At 35.1% G+C, this 21,164-nt stretch overlaps 1 protein-coding gene across 1 annotated transcript; it reads right to left on the reverse strand.

Annotated features, from left to right (window-relative positions):
* Nucleotides 1-1,542: 1,542 nt before the first annotated feature.
* On the reverse strand, nucleotides 1,543-20,430 carry LOC137408469 (polyadenylate-binding protein-interacting protein 1-like). Its single transcript, XM_068095008.1, has 4 exons — nucleotides 19,354-20,430; nucleotides 19,054-19,242; nucleotides 9,213-9,341; nucleotides 1,543-1,920 (listed from the first exon to the last, which is right to left on the reverse strand). Exons 1-4 carry the CDS (start codon nucleotides 20,267-20,269, stop codon nucleotides 1,778-1,780), a joined length of 1,377 nt encoding a protein of 458 aa, XP_067951109.1. The 5' UTR covers nucleotides 20,270-20,430; the 3' UTR covers nucleotides 1,543-1,777.
* Nucleotides 20,431-21,164: the final 734 nt, after the last annotated feature.

Here is a 21,164-nt window from a genome sequence, read left to right on the forward strand (position 1 = left end):
AGGTAAGTAATCTCAATAAAGCCAATGTCAAGATTATAATACAAGATGTTACAAGTAGTCAAAGGAGACGCAGCACCAGTTAATAAAATGCCTCAAACTTGAAAAGAATTTTTATTCCATTGGATTTCAATTAGCTTTCATGCAAATATAGAACATAACTATCACTTTAGCTAGATGCCCGGAGTTGCATGCCCGGTGTTGCATGCCCGGTGTTGCATGCCCGGTGTTGCATGCCCGGAGTTGCATGCCCGGTGTTGCATGCCCGGTGTTGCATGCCCGGTGTTGCATGCCCGGAGTTGCATGCCCGGTGTTGCATGCCCGGTGTTGCATGCCCGGTGTTGCATGCCCAGTGTTGCATGCCCAGTGTTGCATGGGTGATAAAAAGGTTTTCGTACAGAAAACTTACCTTTAATCAACATTTACTATTCTAACTTTTAAATGAAAGTGCTTGTTTATTTCCGTGCACTATACTATTTCTGTTTACTGTATTTATTTTTGTGTAATTCATACCGTATCAGCTGCAGCGCCTACTATTGATCTATACTGATTACAATAGTCTTGTTGGCTATATGTGTTTACCCATTTTTATTAACTTATGGGCATGCATTTCTCTTCTGGTATGGCTTCACGGATTTTTCTTCTGGTATGTATTTACGCCGAATGCTAGCTGCAGTGTTCCAAGTGAAGCCATGAAAGATTGGCATGTATTACAAGTACATTGTATGTGCCAAATTTATTCCGTGGTATAGCTAGTTAGACAGTCTAGCATATTGGATAAATGGCTGTTTGCAGAAATGGAGGTCGTGTGTTCAAATCCATTTCACAGCACAATCTAACTCTTGAACTGTATCGCTATAGCTGGTCAGACGGAAGTACAGACAGATGAATAAACATCGAGATTTATATAGAATATAAATCTCGATGTTTATTCAGCTTTTGTTTGGAAATATTTGTATATATATACAAATATTTCCAAACAAAAGCTTTGGTATATCCATGAAACATGTTACATGACTTACATCTCCACTAGCTTATAACCAACACAGAGCTACATAACTCCAAAGTTACCTTTGAATCTGTAAATAAAACAGAGTTTTGTTGAATTAAGGGAACCTTGGTCATCTGTACTATAAGCTACTGACTTACATATAGTTGGACAATCTCTAAGGACAACCACTCACAATAATAGTGGAGTGGCTTCATTGCAAAGACGAGTTGCATTTATCTCCTATGTTTACAAACTCAGACTGGTTGTACAAGTTACAAGAATATTTATTACCCATCATAAACCAAGTTAACTCAATAGAGCATCATTTTCATAGCTATTGCCGTATGATGGCTTGCCAATGATAGCCTATAGACCAGGCAGCCACACGCGGTGAGAAATACAAGAAATAGAGCTTCTAGAATCAGAAATCGGTTGAGTCTAGCTACGTGTAAATGATGGAGTTAGTTGGTTAGATGTTCCTTGGTTATGTACTAACAAGCTTCTCACACCGACTTCATTGCCGGTAAACAAAGTAATGAGTAAACAACTTAGTAATTGATGACATTTATTGATTAACTGTTTCTAGAATGAAGGATAGTATCAGTATACCAGCAACAGCAATAATCAGAAAAGCTTATAATAATGACAGATGCAGCAATACAATGACAACAAAAAAAAGGGTAAGATTATCGCTAAGATGAACTTTATCTCAAACTCAACAAAGAATAACCATAGCACACTGAAGCTATTGAACAGTAGAGTGGATGAGATAGAGTGAACTTGTAAAAGCTAGTAATATGACCCAGCATCAGCATTGTCATCATGATTTCTTAGGTTCTGTTCTCTCTCCGCTTCAAATCTTTCATACGCCGCCCACATGTCCTCGGTCATTTCTTCATCATCATCCACAACGAGAATGTCCACATCCAGATCTGTAACACAACCATTACAACTAGTAACATCAAGTTGAATTACACAGTTATAGTTCAGGCTAGTACCAGCATTGCTAGGGTACAGGGCTATCAAAGCTGCTTACATCGCAACGGAACTTAGATTTCTGAAGAGCATATAGTTCAACTCTCGCGCCTGAAGTTTGCAAGGAGCTGTTATAAGCCTCTAAATTATAGGTATAAGCGTGTAACCAGACAATAGTGACAGTAGACAGTAGTGAAACAATGAATTGACTGTCGGCTTCACTAATTGAATGTCATATAATAAAACTGGGGCTGCGACTGATCAACGACCTTGAGCATGACTGGGACTTCTGTTTCAAATATTAAGACTTCCAAGGTTACGTTAAGGTTTCTAAGGCTTTAAAACTAAATCCGATTCAATTTAATTCTTTTCAAGATATAATCAATTCAAATCACAATTCCCAACAAAACACCTTAACTGAATTCTACTATTCAATGTTTAGCTTCAATGAATCGATCAATTCAATTGGCCCAAATAGACAAAATCAATTCTCTATCAATTCTTACCAATATTAGCTTATGGCAATACATCAAAATAATAAAAGCCCACAATCTCTAACCCAACTACCCACATTAGCTCTGTCCCTTGACTGTGTGTATAGCAAATAGCAACTTTCTCTATGGATTTTATTGATTGTTCGAATGTAATCAAATCCTGACGAAATTTTTTTGTTGGCAAAAATTTTTTGTATTTTTTGTATGTAACCTCAGTATTTTTGTTGCAAAAGCTATAATTTCTGTCATAAAAATTTAATTTAAAGTTTGTTAGAATCAGCAAAATATTTTGCACAAGAATCATTGAATTTGCTAAACAAAAGAAATGTTGAGCACTTTTATAGTTTAGTGAAACCGGCTGCAAAAACAAAATGCTATCATCTTTCCAATTTAACCAAAATGCTAACATGCATTCTTGAATATAGCAATTTAGTCATCAGAAATATCTGAGGTCCAGTGTTGAAAAATTTCACTAACAGAAACACGTTTAGGTCGCAGATTATAACTTTTCTTTACATCCATGACCAGAAATAACCAAAATCGGAAACCGCGATTTTATCATGTTATTTCTGAGTAAAAGGAAAACTAATTAGTTCATTTTAAGCAAAATAATAAACCAATATGCTAAATTTATTGTGGCAAAGTTTTTGGGTGGATTTGTAAACTCTGTGATTGGCGATCAGTGTTTTGCCTAAGTACTAAGGCGAGCCGTTATAAAGGCTACTCGACAGAATGAATGATAAACACGAATCATTAAGAAGGCCTGCAGTGAAAGAGTTAAAGCATAAATATAAAACAACTAGCTGAATGTCGAACAATGAATAAGTTATTGTACAAAAAATTTATTTTTATCAACATACATTACAACGTTTACTATTCTAACTTTTAAAGGAAGGTGTCTGTATATTTCTGTGTACTGTGTTTATTTCTGTTTACAGTGTTTATTTGTGTATAATTCATACCGTACCGGTTGCAGTGCCTACTACAGATCTATACTGATTGCAATAGTCTTGTTGGCTATATGAGTTTAACCATTTTTCTTCACGTATGGTCTGGTATCGCTTCACGGATTTTTTTGTATGTATTTACGCATAATGCCAACTGCAGTGTTTAACGTGAAGCCATGAAAAATTGGCATGTGTTCAAAGTATGTGCCAAATTTATTCCATGGTATAGCCAGTTAGACGGTGTAGTGTATTGGATAAATGGCTGCTGGCAAAACTGGAGGTTGTGAGTTCAAATCCAGTTTACAGTGGATTTCTCATTGTTAAAACTATCGCTATAGCTCGACAGACGGATGTACAGACAGACAAACAAACATTGAGCTTTGTATATACTAGATGAATACTCGGTGGTGTTCGAGTAATAAAGAAGTCTTTGCACAGAAAATTAATATTACTTAACACATGCAAGATGTAGTATTCCAACTTTTATATGAAGCTGTTTTATATGAAACAAATTAATTTAAAATAAAAACTATAATTGAATATGGAAGTATTTTGTGATTCAAATTTTATCAAAACAATGTATGAAATAATGGTTAGATGATAGATTAATAAAGGAATTGACAAAGGAAGATTGGAAACCAGCTAAGTGATAATAACAGTGATAGGAAAATTAACAATGTTTAAACTCAAAACACGGTATTCAAATTATGTTTAAAAAAAACGCAACTCTGAAATAATAATGATAATAAAACAAACTTTACAAACTTATCCCATGACCAAGCACGAAGCGATTGTTTGGGAGCTTTATGATAAATGCATATGCGCACACAACTCCGGAAAAATTATTCGTCAACAGCCGTTACCAAACCCTTGTACCGAAATCCCATCAAAAGATTTAACCATTATTGTGTAGAGTCGTTTAAGTATAATAATGATACAAAACACATATAAACCTATTTAAATATATTACCAAGTCATTGAAATTTGTCGACAATATCCTAAACCTTACCCATCTGATCGGATTATACATACATGACAGATTAATTTGGCTGAAAATCGCTATTAAAACTTTGACAAGCATTTTTTAATCAAAATTAAGACCGGCCAACAAAAAGCCGAGAAGGCCGTGAGACAGAGAGTAGAACCATTAGGTCATGCGCATTTCATGAGGAAAATGTACACATTTCACCAGTCTATGGCATTGTCCAATTGCCGAAGGTTTCTGTAATTAACGTAGAAGTACTGAAAAGTAATCGTGCAAGTAATCGTTTCTTTTTCGCTGATTTTAAAGATATATGACATTTTGGACACTTATAATGAGTACTTTGGTATTCCAACTGATGTCCAAAGCATTGTGAAAGTAAAGGAAATGACGATGATATTTTTCTAACGATTCTTATAAGACCATTACAATATTTAATTGCAAGAATAATTATTCGATTTTATAAGATTATTATGAGATTTGGTTATAAAAATAATCATTTGAATTTACAAGATCGAAGTATATAGTGACCGATGGTGTGCAATATGTTACTGTTATTATTTTTCTAGAGAATTTGTTGATGATACTGCGGCTGTGCCCAATGTCATGGTACTGCCAAGCCGTTTTTAATATCTGCAAAATTAAGTAATAGGCGTACATTTTCTTATAGATATACATCTATTTCTATGACAACCAGCTAAAATCTGTTTAGATTTTTAAATTCATCATAATTTTTTTTAGATATAAATACAGAAATCTAGATAAATATCACAACTTCTTGATATTTGTTGTTATGACCAATGATATACAGCCCCCCAGCCAGTGTATATTACACAGCAGCTTGCCATTTTACTTCTAATGTTGCGTTTTTCCTATTGCAGGGGAGAGATATAAACATATAATCTTTTCCTTTCATTATTGCTGTTTGTTGTATATAATAACACCCACACCCAGTACATTACAGCTACCATTGCAGTTCTCCTATTGCACTGCAGTGCCATTTGACTGCTAATATTACATTTCTCAACCATCAGTACCCTTTTTTTCCAGTATCATTTTGGTCAAGGGCTGTATGACAGGGGAATTTCTAGTTTATGTCTAATTCTTTGTTTATTATAGTTATATCTTTATTCAAGTTTTTAGCGTATAAAACAAGTTTTAAACTTATCACTACTCTTTACAAGATCGACTATACATGTAGATAACAACAATAGTGTTGGTCCAAGGATGGATCCTTGTGGTACTCCACATTTAATTACTAAAGGTTGATATATTTTCTGAGTTATAATACTTTGAAGACGATTTGATAGATAATTTTGAATTAATTCTAAACTCTAATGAGAAAAATTTATTTGCTCAAGCTTATTTTTTTAAATTTACTTGCTTTAGTTTATTAATAAAGATAGAGTGATCTTTTGTATCAAGTCTTTGGTAAATTCTATCGATGCTTCACAAGTTCCTTTCTTTTCGGAAATCCAAACTGAGTTTCCGCAATAATGTTGTAAACAGTTCATTTCTGTGTATTGTTTTTATTTCTGTGTAATTCAGGCTGTACTTGTTGGTCATGTGAGTCTGAGCATTTTACTTCATGTATAGGCACATTTGTTTTCTAGTATTTCAAGCGTGCTAGATGAAGCGAGCATAATTTTCTTTTGCACTATTACAGATTGACAGGTATAATAAGTATGACCACAATTATTCCATAGAATGGTCAAGTAGTCATGCGGTGTAGTGGATAGCATGCCTGTTTACAATGCCATTGTTTCCTAGTACAATTCCGGTGCAAATTGTTTTTTTCTTTCTTAGATTTTAATCACTATAACTGAAATCCAGCTACAGATACATTTTTACCAATGTCTCAAACGCCTAAAGAAAATTAAAAACTTGTCATATTAGCTTCTTCTAAATGCTGTGTAAACATCTTAGTACCGACTACCAATTCTACCGGTCTACGGTAATTGTCAAGCAAACAATGTAAAATAAAGTCTTTGTATCGGCACAGTTCCATCGCTACCCACACTAATGATATACAGCACCCAAAAGCCTCGCACACGTGATGCCTGTCGCCTATCCTTGGGGGCTGGATATCATTGCCAACAACAAAAACTAGTTTTTTACTAAGTAAAATAAGCAAGACGCGTCTTTGATAAGAATATGTGGCGAAACCAACTACATCCCTAAAAGTCATGTACATTGTATAGTCGACTGTCAACGTTATCGAGTCATTATTGGTATCAATTTGTAGAAGAAACTTCACTGGTCACATTTGATTAGTTGATGCAAGTACTAAACAAATGGTCAAGCTATGCAAAAGTGCCTGTCCATGCAGCTCTGGTTGCACTTCATAAATCCATCTATCAGAAAAGATTTCAGCACAGGTGTCAACGGGGTATGATATATTCAATGTTCTGCAAATCATGTTTTGCATTATCTTCAACAATATTATTTTATTATATAATTTTTACAAGCGCAAAAATTTTCATCTCGGCATAAAACTTTTATTAGAAATATCCATCAAGTTGTGGCCACTCTCATAGTTTCAGCTGATACAATAAGACAAATTCATCTACTGCAGCAAACTCAAACAAAACATCAAGGTTTATGCAGCACACATTCAAGTCTTGCTTTCACATTTATGGCAGTTTCCACAGTGACAAAGCTGCTTCGGCTGGTGGGACCACATAACCATCCTGTAATCAATAAAACAAATGCAATAAATATATGTCATTCATAGATATGTCATTCTAACGTGTATCTACTGAAAGCTTTCAAATTGGGAGTTAGATAGATCGCGAGTGTAATTTAAAAATGAATAAATGTTTAAGAAAAGCATAAGTACGCCAGGCCAACGATTCGAAGCTTTGGTTCTGGAAGTTAAAGATGTGCATTGATCAATTAATTTTCTTCACTTTCTACAAGTGAAAAGTGAACATCTAAATTCAAATCATAAATCTAATTTACTAGATGAAACTGCCACAGAAAATTTGAAGCAAATGTAGCTAGGTGAACCAATAAAAAAATATAAAACGATGATTAGTGATAGCAAAAAGTTATAATTTTATTAATTAGTACATGTATTAATGAGTAGTAAAAATATTACCTTTAGTATATTCATCAATCTAAGCCATTGTATTGCTAGATGCTATGGATTAAAAAGAAGCCGTCAAGAACTCACTGTACATACGTATCTCGCACACACGCACATGAAATTACATTATAACGTCAAACAGGGAAATATAATCTGAATGTAAACTCAACAGTATATCTATAAGAGATTCAAATTAAAAGATAAATTTACCTCCATTCTCCTATCTTCCCCTGTAGCACTTTAACCACCTGATGCTCAAAAAACTCGGAGTCACCTTCGCAGTAACTTTACAGAAATTTTACAATTCTGTTGTTCGTCGATAAAACGTGCCGATCGAGTAATTCATTAAAGTAACGATGTTAATTAATTTAGTAAATATCGATGTCCATGCGATTTAATAATAGAGTAAAATCCCTAAATTTGAGATCACAGACATGTTTTACGAGTAATAACATTTATTACGACCTACATATAAAAATTTCGTGCTGATGATTGGCTAATGAAGCGACCTCATATTTATGACTCGTGGACTCTTTTCAGATGTATCACTAGTTACGTCACGAATGAAGCACCCGCTGGACTGTGAGCTTTTTAAAAGATGGCCTCATTCAAACGCATATATCTCTGGACAGGATTGGTCTACAAAGACAAAAATGACATCAAATTGTAGCTGATGTTTTAGCCTTTTATTGGTCTTAATTTCATTAAATCGATCTTTTTGACGCAACCACATTTTTAGTGCTGAACATCTCTTTTATGCGGTGTGGGAGGGATTTCACCGAGTAGCACATCAGTAATTTCATCAATAATCAGAACAACGACTGCCCAATTGTAATTGCGAGAAAATGTTTTGTTGATATCATATGGCGGAAAACAAACTTGCCCTAATAATGAAAAAGCATAGTGTTTGATAGCAATAAGCGAAAATATTTTGTAAAAGGGGCGTCGTAACTCGCGAGCGCAATGTATTCATCAATAGGCCATTTAGCGTGTACAATTGGGAGAAGGGTATACAGTGGATGGTAAGAGTGATGGAATTGTAAGAACTCCGTAGCTTTGTGATTAGATGCGGGTTTAAAAACTTGCGGTTGCAATCTTTGTGAGTTCAAATCTAGAACGAAGCGAGCTCTTCATTTCAAAACCTTAATTGTTATGGCTGGACAGACGGAGAAAGACAGTTATAAACAACTCAAGTTATTATTTAACAGCAGTAAAAAAGAGTAAATATGAGTATTTTTAAGCATAATTAGAGAAAGAGTTACCCCAGCTGCAACATGAACAGACAGCACAGGTATCAAGAACACTTTGGTGTTTGTTTTAAAACAAACACGATGATATCCCATTCCCACACCAGCCAATTGATAACTGCATGACAGCGAAAGCCATCTCTGATAGTTGCATTGTTTAATGATATTCCAGGTTTGGACAGAGTCTCAGCCTTCCAGAATCATTTTAGAACACTTTTTTAAAGTTACAGGTAAGTAGCATTTTTGTTAATTTTGATTATATACAACATTATTTCAGTCTTACATACGACATTATTATGGTTTAGTAGTTAAGGATATAATATGGTGTACTGTGTGTTTTTAGAGAAGGTGAAGACAACACAATGGAATACTTGAGTCATAAATGAGCAATGCCAATGAAGAAATGCAATAAAATATCAAACTATGCATATATGGTAATACATCAGTTATTCTTTGAGCTCGAACATTTGATACTGAAGGTCTACACTTACCATCAGCCTCCCCAGTCAATGTATGGTCCTCCGACTCACTATAGTCTCCCCTTGCCCCTGACAAGTCATCAGGAATTCCTCCATAAGCATGACCGGCCCCGACACTTGACAGATCAAGGCACTCCTCAGCTAAGAAAATATACTATTAAATTTCATACATGGCTAGAGCAGGCAAGTTTTCAACGCCAACGCTTGGCAGGCAGAAAGTTGAAGGCAAAACTCATCCAAGCAACAGCAGGTACTTCAACTAGGGTATTTTACCATTTAAAACAAAAATTTCAAAATTAATGACAAATATGGACATGCAACTATTGAATTCAAAAATTTAGTTTTCCTACATCTACTACAACTACTGTCTGTCATACTTAGTTAACTTTCCCAGCTATTTGTCTGCTACCTATTACTATACCATATCTCATAGTATTACATTATTACAACAAACATTACCTGAACTAGCTTCAATATTCATTTCACAATAACAAGAATAGATCTCATTACTAGTTAAAACCATTAAATTATCCACTAACACACAAGTGTAAGGAAATATGTTTTTATAGTTGAATTTGTTTGTCAAATCATAAATAGCCTCCTTTATCATGAATCGCTCCTTATCTGTTCAAATCAAATGAAAATTAACTCAAAGCACTATAAACAGGTTTTGCTTCAGGTATTTGAGTACATTAATAATTAAAATCACCACTGATTTGGACACGTTCTGGTGAACAATCATTGGTACAGAAACTATGGAAAAGTTGGTGCTAACATACAGTACAATATATACAATGCGTCGCAGCAGCATCCATATTGAGACTAACGTTCCAGCTACTTATTATTTGTTAAACTTATTCTATCTTTATCTCTTTTTGTACGTATGCATGTGTATTAATCTCTCTCATATGATGTATGTCATATCTATGTCTCATATCTACATGTACGTCATATGTATATACATGTATGTCATATGTATCTACCTGTAATGCCATATGTATCTACCTGTAATGCCATATGTATCTACCTGTATGTCATATGTACCTACCTGTAATGCCATATGTATCTACCTGTAATGCCATATGTATGTACCTGTATGTCATATGTATCTACCTGTATGTCATATGTATCTACCTGTATGTCATATGTATCTACCTGTATGTCATATGTATCTACCTGTATGTCATATGTATCTACCTGTATGTCATATGTATCTACATGCATGTCATATGCATCTACATGTATGTCATATGCATTTAAGTGTATGTCATATGTATTTACATGTATGTCATATGTATCTACATTTATGTCATATGCATTTACATGTATGTCATATGCATTTACATGTATGTCATATGCATTTACATGTATGTCATATGCATTTACATGTATGTTATATGTATCTACCTGTATGTCATGTATTTACATGTATGCCATATGTATCTACCTGTATGTCATATGTATCTACATGCATGTCATATGCACCTACATGTATGTCATATGTATTTACATGTATGCCATATGTATCTAGATGTATGTCATATGCATCTACATGTATGTCATATGCATCTACATGTATGCTACATGTATGCCACATGTAACTACATGTATGTCATATTGACTTAGTTTAATTGTGGCTTCTAAGGCTAATTTTTATTTTAGTAGATGTACGAATAACTATTTAAATCAGAAGTGATGAGCCACTGTGATTACAGAGAGAAAAAGAAATGTCTGTATAATATTTTCAAGCACATTTACTAAGTTTTACACAAATAAGGAGCACAAAAAAAAGGAGTAATCAATAGTAATGACACGCGTTTAATAACAGTAAATTTATAGACAAAATTACAGAACAGATGCAAAATCTTTTAGAGTCAGTCTATCCTTGAGGGGAAAAAACTTATTGCGCATTGGTGTTAGTTTGAAGATGTGGTTGCGTCAAATTTGAGTTAATTTTAAAAGAAAGTATGTTTCTTTGACTATCAGTTGATATGTTGTTTGTTGTGTTAGGCGATCTCATTGTCAAGATATTTGAAGATTAAAATCGAAAAAAATTGATCGCGGTAAAAATGCTCAGGCCAAGAAAACATGCCCAGACTTGCCCAAAATGACGTAACGCGTGATACAACCTGTCTCTATCTCTCGTATTCACATTGGCTATTGCAATAAGTCTAGTCCTACGTGGCTCTACTGGCATATATTTTATCTTATATTTGCTCGTATTGGCTAGAATAAAATTTTTAATCCAGCTACAGATACATTATTACTAATGTCTCAAAAAAGGAAAATTGAAAACTTGTCATATTAGCTTTTTCTAAATGCCATGTAAACATCTGAGTACCGACCACCAATTCTACCGGTCTACGGTAATTCTGTCAAGAAAACTATGTAGCAAAAGGTCTTTGTATCGGCACAGTACCATCGTTACCCACACTAATGATATACAGCTCCCCAAAAGCCCCGCCCACATCATGCCCGTCGCCTATGCTGGAAAGGGCTGTATATCATTGTCCACACCGAAAACTAGTTTCTTACTAAGTGAAACAAGCTTTGACAAGGATATGTCGCGAAACCAACTGCATCCCTACAAGTCATATACATTGTATAGTCGACTGTCAACGTTATTGAGTCATTATTGGTATTAATTTGTAGAAAGAAATTCACTGGTCACATTTGATTAGTTGATTCAAGTACTAAACAAAAGTGCCTGTCCATGCAGCTCTGATTGCACTTCATAAATCCATCTATCAGACCAGATTTCAGCACAGGTGTCAACTGGGCTATGATGTATTCAATGTTCTGCAAATCATGTTTTGCATTATCTTCAACAATATTATTTTATTATATAATTTTCACAAGCAAAAAAATTTTCATTTCGGCATAAAGCTTTTATTAAAAATATCAATCCAAGTCATGGCCACTCACATAGTCTTAGCTGATACAATAAGACAAATTCATCTACTGCAGCAAACTCAAACAAAACATCATGGTTTATGCAGCGCACATTCAAGTCTCTCTTTCCCATTTATGACAGTTTCTACACTGACAAAGCTGCTTCGGCTGGTGGGACCACATAAACATCCTGTAATCAATACAACAAATGCAATAAATATATGTCATTCATAGATATGCCATTCTAACGCGTATCTACTGAAAGCTTTCAAATTGGAAGTTAGATAGATCGCGAGTGTAATTTACAAAATGAATAAATGTTTAACAAAAGCACAAGTATGCCAAGCCAACGATTCGAAGCTTTGGTTCTGGAAGTTAAAGATGTGCATTGATCAATCGATTTTTTTCACTTTCTACAAGTGAAAAATGAACACCTAAAGTCAAATCATAATTCTAAATTACTAGATAAAACTGCCAATGAAAATTTGAAGCAAATGTAGCTAAGTGAAACGATAAAAAATTATAAAACGATGATTGGTGATAGCAAGAAGTTATAATTCTATTAATTAGTACATGTATTAATGAGTATTAAAACTATTACCTTTAGTATATTCAGCAATCTAAGCCATTGTATTGCTAGATGCTATGGATTAAAAAAAAGCCATCAAGAACTCACTGTACATACGTATCTCGCAGGCGCGCGCAGGAAATTACATTATAACCTCAAACAGGGAAATGTAATCTGAATGTAAACTAGACAGTATATCTATAGGAGACTCAGAATAAAAGATAAATTTACCTCCATTCTCCTATCTTCCTCCGTAGCACTTTAACCACCTGATGCTCAGAAAACTCGGAGTCACCTTCGCAGTAACTTTACAGTAATTTTTTATAATTCTGTTCGTCAATAAAATGTGTCGATCGAGTAGTTCATTAAAATAACGATGTTAATTTAGTAAATATCGATGTCCATGCGATTTAATAATAAATAGAGTAAAATCCCTAAATTTGAGATCACAGACAACGCGTTTTACGAGTGATAACATTTCTTACGACCTACATATAAAAATTTTGTGCTGATGATTGGCTAATGAAGCATTCTTATATTTATCGCTCGTGAACTCTTTTCAGATGTATCACTAGTTACGTCACGAATGAAGCACCAGCTGGAATGTGAGCTTTTTAAAAGATGGCCTCATTCAAACGCATATATCTATGGACAGGATTAGTCTACAAAGACAAAAATCACAACAAATTGTAGCTGATGTTTTAGCCTTTAATTGGTCTTAATTTCATTAAATCGATCTTTTTGACGCAACCACATCTTTAAAGCATCAATTGAAAGTGCAGTAAACAGTTATGGCGGAAAAGTAGATATATCATATGTAACATGCTATGTAATATATATTGTTTGTGTTCAAAGAGTTTCATGGAGGTAAACAAATATAAAGTAAAAGGAACAAAACGCAGTAGTAATAAAAAAAACTACCATAATTCTTCAGTTCCAATTTTATTTTAAAAGTGTACACGACATGAAAATCAGATGGAGACGCTTGCACTAGTTCATACATAAATATAATTCAATAGCTATAGTTTAGAAAAAATTACAAACCATTATTTAATAAGTTAGAATATGAATAGTGCAGATCAGGCAAGCGCCTTGACCTTGTTTTAGACCACTTGACAGATTTTAGTCAAATCAGTTCCTATGTGATTTTATTTCAAACAAAAATGTTATTTGGACACATCTCTGCTGTTTATCCATAGAAAGCAGGTGGCCAGAAATGTTACTACATAATAACTGTACTGTTAATGTAGTGAACCAATATAAAATAGAGTCAGAGTTTTCACAGCGTGCTAAAAGATACTTAAAACATATCCTAGCACTCTAACCAACTACTTTAAACATATCCTAGCACTCTGATCAACTACTTTAATCATATCCTAGCACTCTGACCAACTACTTTAAACATATCCTAGCACTCTGATCAACTACTTTAATCATATCCTAGCACTCTCACCAACTACTTTAAACATATCCTAGCACTCTGACCAACTACTTTAAACATATCCTAGCACTCTGACCAACTACTTTAAACATATCCTAGCACTCTGTTCAACTACTTTAAACATCTCCTAGCACTCTGATCAACTACTTTAAACATATCCTAGCACTCTGATCAACTACTTTAAACATATCCTAGCACTCTGATCAACTACTTTAAACATATCCTAGCACTCTGACCAACTGCTTTAAACATATCTTAGCACTCTGATCAACTACCTTAAACATATCCTAGCACTCTGATCAACTACTTTAAACATATCCTAGCACTCTGATCAACTGCTTTAAACATATCCTAGCACTCTGATCAACTACTTTAAACATATCCTAGCACTCTGACCAACTACTTTAAACATATCTTAGCACTCTGATCAACTACCTTAAACATATCCTAGCACTCTGATCAACTACTTTAAACATATCCGAGCACTCTGATCAACTACTTTAAACATATCCTAGCACTCTGACCAACTACTTTAAACATATCCTAGCACTCTGACCAACTACCTTAAACATATCCTAGCACTCTGATCAATTACTTTAAACATATCCTAGCACTCTCACCAACTACTTTAAACATATCCTAGCACTCTGATCAACTACTTTAAACATCTCCTAGCACTCTGATCAACTACTTTAAACACCTCCTAGCACTCTGATCAACTACTTTAAACATATCCTAGCACTCTGACCAACTACTTTAAACATATCCTAGCACTCTGATCAACTACCTTAAACATATCCTAGCACTCTGATCAACTACTTTAAACATATCCGAGCACTCTGATCAACTACTTTAAACATATCCTAGCACTCTGACCAACTACTTTAAACATATCCTAGCACTCTGACCAACTACCTTAAACATATCCTAGCACTCTGACCAACTACTTTAAACATATCCTAGCACTCTGACCAACTACTTTAAACATATCCTAGCACTCTGACCAACTACTTTAAACATATCCTAGCACTCTGACCAACTACCTTAAACATATCCTAGCACTCTGATCAACTACTTTAAACATATCCTAGCACTCTGACCAACTACCTTAAACATATCCTAGCACTCTGATCAATTACTTTAAACATATCCTAGCACTCTGACCAACTACTTTAAACATATCCTAGCACTCTGACCAACTACCTTAAACATATCCTAGCACTCTGATCAATTACTTTAAACATATCCTAGCACTCTCACCAACTACTTTAAACATATCCTAGCACTCTGATCAACTACTTTAAACATATCCTAGCACTCTGATCAACTGCTTTAAACATATCCTAGCACTCTGATCAACTACTTTAAACATATCCTAGCACTCTGACCAACTACTTTAAACATATCTTAGCACTCTGATCAACTACTTTAAACATATCCTAGCACTCTGACCAACTACTTTAAACATATCCTAGCACTCTGACCAACTACTTTAAACATATCCTAGCACTCTGACCAACTACTTTAAACATATCCTAGCACTCTGACCAACTACTTTAAACATATCCTAGCACTCTGACCAACTACCTTAAACATATCCTAGCACTCTGATCAACTACTTTAAACATATCCTAGCACTCTGACCAACTACCTTAAACATATCCTAGCACTCTGATCAATTACTTTAAACATATCCTAGCACTCTCACCAACTACTTTAAACATATCCTAGCACTCTGACCAACTACTTTAAACATATCCTAGCACTCTGACCAACTACTTTAAACATATGCTAGCACTCTGTTCAACTACTTTAAACATATCCTAGCACTCTGACCAACTACTTTAAACATATCCTAGCACTCTGACCAACTACTTTAAACATATGCTAGCACTCTGTTCAACTACTTTAAACATATCCTAGCACTCTGACCAACTACTTCAAACATATCCTAGCACTCTGATCAACTACTTTAAACATATCCTAGCACTCTGATCAACTACTTTAAACATATCCTAGCACTCTGATCAACTACTTTAAACATATCCTAGCACTCTGTTCAACTACTTTAAACATATCCTCGCACTCTGACCAACTACTTTAAACATATCCTAGCACTCTGATCAACTACTTTAAACATATCCTAGCACTCTGACCAACTACTTTAAACATATCCTAGCACTCTGACCAACTACTTTAAACATATCCTAGCACTCTGACCAACTACCTTAAACATATCCTAGCACTCTGATCAATTACTTTAAACATATCCTAGCACTCTGATCAACTACTTTAAACATATCCTAGCACTCTGACCAACTACTTTAAACATATCCTAGCACTCTGACCAACTACTTTAAACATATCCTAGCACTCTGACCAACTACCTTAAACATATCCTAGCACTCTGATCAATTACTTTAAACATATCCTAGCACTCTCACCAACTACTTTAAACATATCCTAGCACTCTGATCAACTACTTTAAACATATCCTAGCACTCTGATCAACTACTTTAAACATATCCTAGCACTCTGATCAACTACTTTAAACATATCCTAGCACTCTGATCAACTACTTTAAACATATCTTAGCACTCTGACCAACTACTTTAAACATATCCTAGCACTCTGTTCAACTACTTTAAACATATCCTAGCACTCTGATCAACTACTTTAAACATATCCTAGCACTCTGATCAACTACCTTAAACATATCCTAGCACTCTGATCAACTACTTTAAACATATCCTAGCACTCTGTTCAACTACTTTAAACATATCCTCGCACTCTGACCAACTACTTTAAACATATCCTAGCACTCTGATCAACTACTTTAAACATATCCTAGCACTCTGATCAACTACTTTAAACATATCCTAGCACTCTGATCAACTACTTTAAACATATCTTAGCACTCTGACCAACTACTTTAAACATATCCTAGCACTCTGTTCAACTACTTTAAACATATCCTAGCACTCTGATCAACTACTTTAAACATATCCTAGCACTCTGATCAACTACCTTAAACATATCCTAGCACTCTGATCAACTACTTTAAACATATCCTAGCACTCTGTTCAACTACTTTAAACATATCCTCGCACTCTGACCAACTACTTTAAACATATCCTAGCACTCTGACCAACTACTTTAAACATATCCTAGCACTCTGACCAACTACTTTAAACATATCCTAGCACTCTGACCAACTACTTTAAACATATCCTAGCACTCTGACCAACTACCTTAAACATATCCTAGCACTCTGATCAACTACTTAAAACATATCCTAGCACTCTGACCAACTACTTTAAACATATCCTAGCACTCTGATCAACTACTTTAAACATATCTTAGCACTCTGATCAACTGAGCATCAGAGTACCCAAACTGCTTTGGCATCTCAACTATATCAAAGAAACGTTTTAGTAAATAAATGTAACAGAGGTACGTGTGGGAAACTTAATTAGTGTGTATAAGCTGCGAATGACAAAATTACTTTGTCAGTTATGCTTGATTAGGTGAAAGCCCAGCGCTACACGGATAATAAAAAAGTTTTTGCACAGATAATTTATCATTGCATGTAGTTGCTAGATTTAGTTGTCATTGGCTAAGTTTCTGTAACCAATGAATTTGAGTAACTTAAGCTAGTAACTAAAGCTAGTCTAAATCTTGAACCAAAGCTGCCATGAACAGCTTTTATTGTTTTTTCTAAGTAAGTCAGATACGCTGATTCTGATTTTGTACTCAAAATAAAGATTGGTACACTATCTTTCAAAATCATGAAAGCTTTCTTATAGCGTATCAATATTGGTCTCGCAAACAACACTATCGACACAACAAACTCCACCCATACATATGTGATGTATACTAGCTCTTTAGGAAAGTTGGAGATGTTTAGTATGATCTAGAATTATAGAGATGGGTGTCTTAAAACTCATTATTATCTAAATTCAGCCTTCAAAATAATCTCAGTCTTTTATGAAAAGTAGATAAGCTTTAACATTGCTCGTAGCTTGTTACAGGATGTTTAATAGGCTCGAGAAAAATGAGCACAAAAAGAGCGATTTTATCACAAGCTAGGTTTATGAATATGTACAAAAAGTAAACAGGGAAAACTATAAATAAGGAGCACTAATTGGTGGCTCTCGCTTTTACTCACTAAATTTAGTTTTGAAATTGGAGACCACTTAATTAAGGTATGTACAGGAAACCCAAACCAGCGATTTGAACTGAAAACTAGATTAAATTACAATTAGAATGAGAGAGAGGAAAAAGACCACAATTGCCAGAAACAATTGCCAGAATTGATAGAAACATTTTTAAAGTGAGCCAAGGTAGTTCCAACCTGCTTAAAATTAAAAATTCTTCATCACAAACTCCGCTGTAATTTACAATTGGTTAAAACAAACAGTGTGTGAGGGAAAAATGTGCGAACCAAATGCAGTTTATGATAAGTAAACAAGCGTGCTAAGTTTGCGAGCAAAGGTGTAGCTGGCAAGATTGGTTCCAGAGATTGGTTCAAGACTGGGTCTCTTGGAACTTCGTCCATTTAAAAAAAAGAAACTTCGACTTAGACTCAAGTTAGACTCAGAAACTTAGAGGAAATTAGACTCAAAAAGAAACTTTGACTAGTCTAATTATTTCAGTCTATAAGTAACATTTAAACACACCAAAATTATAGTCAAACCAATCATTTATAGAGTTGAAACCTAATCACAATAACGTGAATCATGTGATGTTTGATATGTCAACTCAACTGCGATTAGAATTTGTTGGATGTTTTTGGCTATTTTTATGATTCAAAAGCAACTTAGATTTTAAAATAATTAGCCCGCTAAGTTAAAATAAACCTCTGACGATGACAGTAGATACTGTCATCGTCAGAGGTAGAACTGGAAGATACTGTAGAACTTTAGACATGAACAAGAAAAATGAGATCATACCGTAGCCCGCTTGCTCTCTTGTTATATGCTCTCCGGTCATGCTGTAGAATATTGGCTCTTGAACAAAATTACTGATTGCTGGTGAGTCAGGTATATTAGGTATAGGAGAAGTTGATCTACCCCAATTAGCAGCTCGAAGAGTCAGCACGGACTTCAATAGCCCTGCCATTGTGTTACTCAACTGTGTACCTGCAACACCACAAATAGGCCTACTTATCACAGTTGCAATCCGTCATGCATCAACCATATTTTGGACAATGGTGAAACAACTCAACCTAAAAAAACCAACATGTTCATTACCTTCTGAGTTAGAGACTTTGCTTGTTATGGCTGATAACAAAGCTTCCATGCGAGATGTTTCATGATTCTTAGCTAAAGCATCTTCTAAATGAGCTCCACACATCTTCAAGATTTGACCGATTGTTTTGGCTAGATCATTGTCCAACTTTGCCACCATTTTTTCTATGATATCGAGTACTGCATCTTTCACTTTATCTATTCGAAAGACTTCTCTGCTATATAGCTCAGCAAGAAAAATTGCGAAGCAAGATGCATGAGCAGGTGAGTTCACTATTAGGTCATCTACTTTTGCAAATTCCTGACGACATCTTTTGAGCATATGCTGATGAAAACGTCCATTATGATCATTAGGTACCTTATTAGCGACATTCTCACACAATCTAGCACAAATATAGGAGAAGTTTGGTGTACCGACTGCCCAATCAAATATTACATCACATGCTACAGTCATACTGCGATTATCGGTTAAACAGCGGATTAAGAATGCGGTGATATTGTTTACCGAGCGTTCGTATGAGCTAGGCATTAATAGTAAATCTTCAAGTACGTATGCTAAAAAATTAATTATATGCTCATGGTCCGCTATAATTCTAGTTTGTTGATGTTGCAAAGGCACAAACTCTTGTGCATGCACTGATAACTCAGGGAGTGACCTAACAGATCTCGTTGATGAAGGAACAAACTCTGGCGCTTTTGCGTCGAGAGGTGATTTCGTTGATGTACTGACTGAGCTGTCAGATACGGTAGTTTTAGGAGTCAAAGACGCTTGACTATTAGACAAAACCACTCGATCGGCATTTGAATTTATTCCAGGCCGCCTTTGTTCACTGCTGTCTAGTCCAAATCCTCTGCCACGGGCTCTTCCTCTTCCATCAGCAAGGGGACTGACGTCACTGATCTTTTCACGGCCAGACATTAACAAATTAAATGTAATATACTTACTAAAAAGTTTTTTTTGAGTTAACAAAACACCATGAAGTGCAAACTAGTTTAAGACGACGGCGGAGTTCTCTCAGCCAGGAGAGTTTAAAAATATATCGCTAGACGCTGAAGGAGATCGCAGCCAAGTTGTTCAGCATGACCTTCACCTTTGTTATAACGAGGTCTTCGATGACAATTGGTCACACTTGGGGACAAAGAAAATGATTGGTCAACGCCTTGTGAAAATTCGGGGCTATCAGCCAGCAGCGATCCCAATGAATAATACTTTGCTAATGTGTGCGTTGTGGAATTTTGTAGAAAAATAAATTTCTTAAGTAGCATTAAGTGCATTTCCAAAATTTATTGTTTCAAGTGTTTTGTTAGCTGATATGGTGTTTGGAACGAATTATGGACGGTTGGGCGACAGTCAATAGGGCGACAAACACTTGGGCGACACTTTCGGTTCGAAAGGCGACAACTTCAGACGGAAGGGCGACACAGCGGACAAACAGGCGACAATTCTGGACATTGAGGCGACAATTCTAAGGACAAGATTAATTCAAAATATTAAGTCCTGTTAAGGCTGTTGTGCCGAACTATTACCGACGCCAATATAGACTATGCTTTGCACATGCGTAAGAAGTCCATGCTCGATATGAATGGCGACTTGACAGAGTATTTACTTAGGGATTTAGTCTGGCCAGGTTTTATCATTACGATTTTCATAGTCACACATATACTGCATACACATTCGGCATAACTCAAACAGGTAAGACACAACATGGTGTCTGAAGTGAACTGGTAATAGCCCACTGAATATACAACCTCCATCCTGATGCAAACGAGAACGATGCTAATTTAAGCTAATAAAAAAAAAATCTAGTCACAGA

Source organism: Watersipora subatra, chromosome 11 (genome assembly GCF_963576615.1).
Source record: "Watersipora subatra chromosome 11, tzWatSuba1.1, whole genome shotgun sequence".
NCBI lineage: Eukaryota > Metazoa > Bryozoa > Gymnolaemata > Cheilostomatida > Watersiporidae > Watersipora > Watersipora subatra.

Bases quoted from the DNA above. Each gene is read 5' to 3' on its own strand.
- LOC137408469 (XM_068095008.1), bottom strand. From the start codon at position 20,269: ATGTCTGGCCGTGAAAAGATCAGTGACGTCAGTCCCCTTGCTGATGGA. The intron at 9,342-19,053 runs GTATGATCTCAT...ATATTTTCTTAG, and splicing joins AAGAGAGCAAGCGGGCTACG to CTGAGGAGTGCCTTGATCTG. The intron at 1,921-9,212 runs GTAAGTGTAGAC...GTTGTGTTACAG, and splicing joins ATTGACTGGGGAGGCTGATG to ATCTGGATGTGGACATTCTC.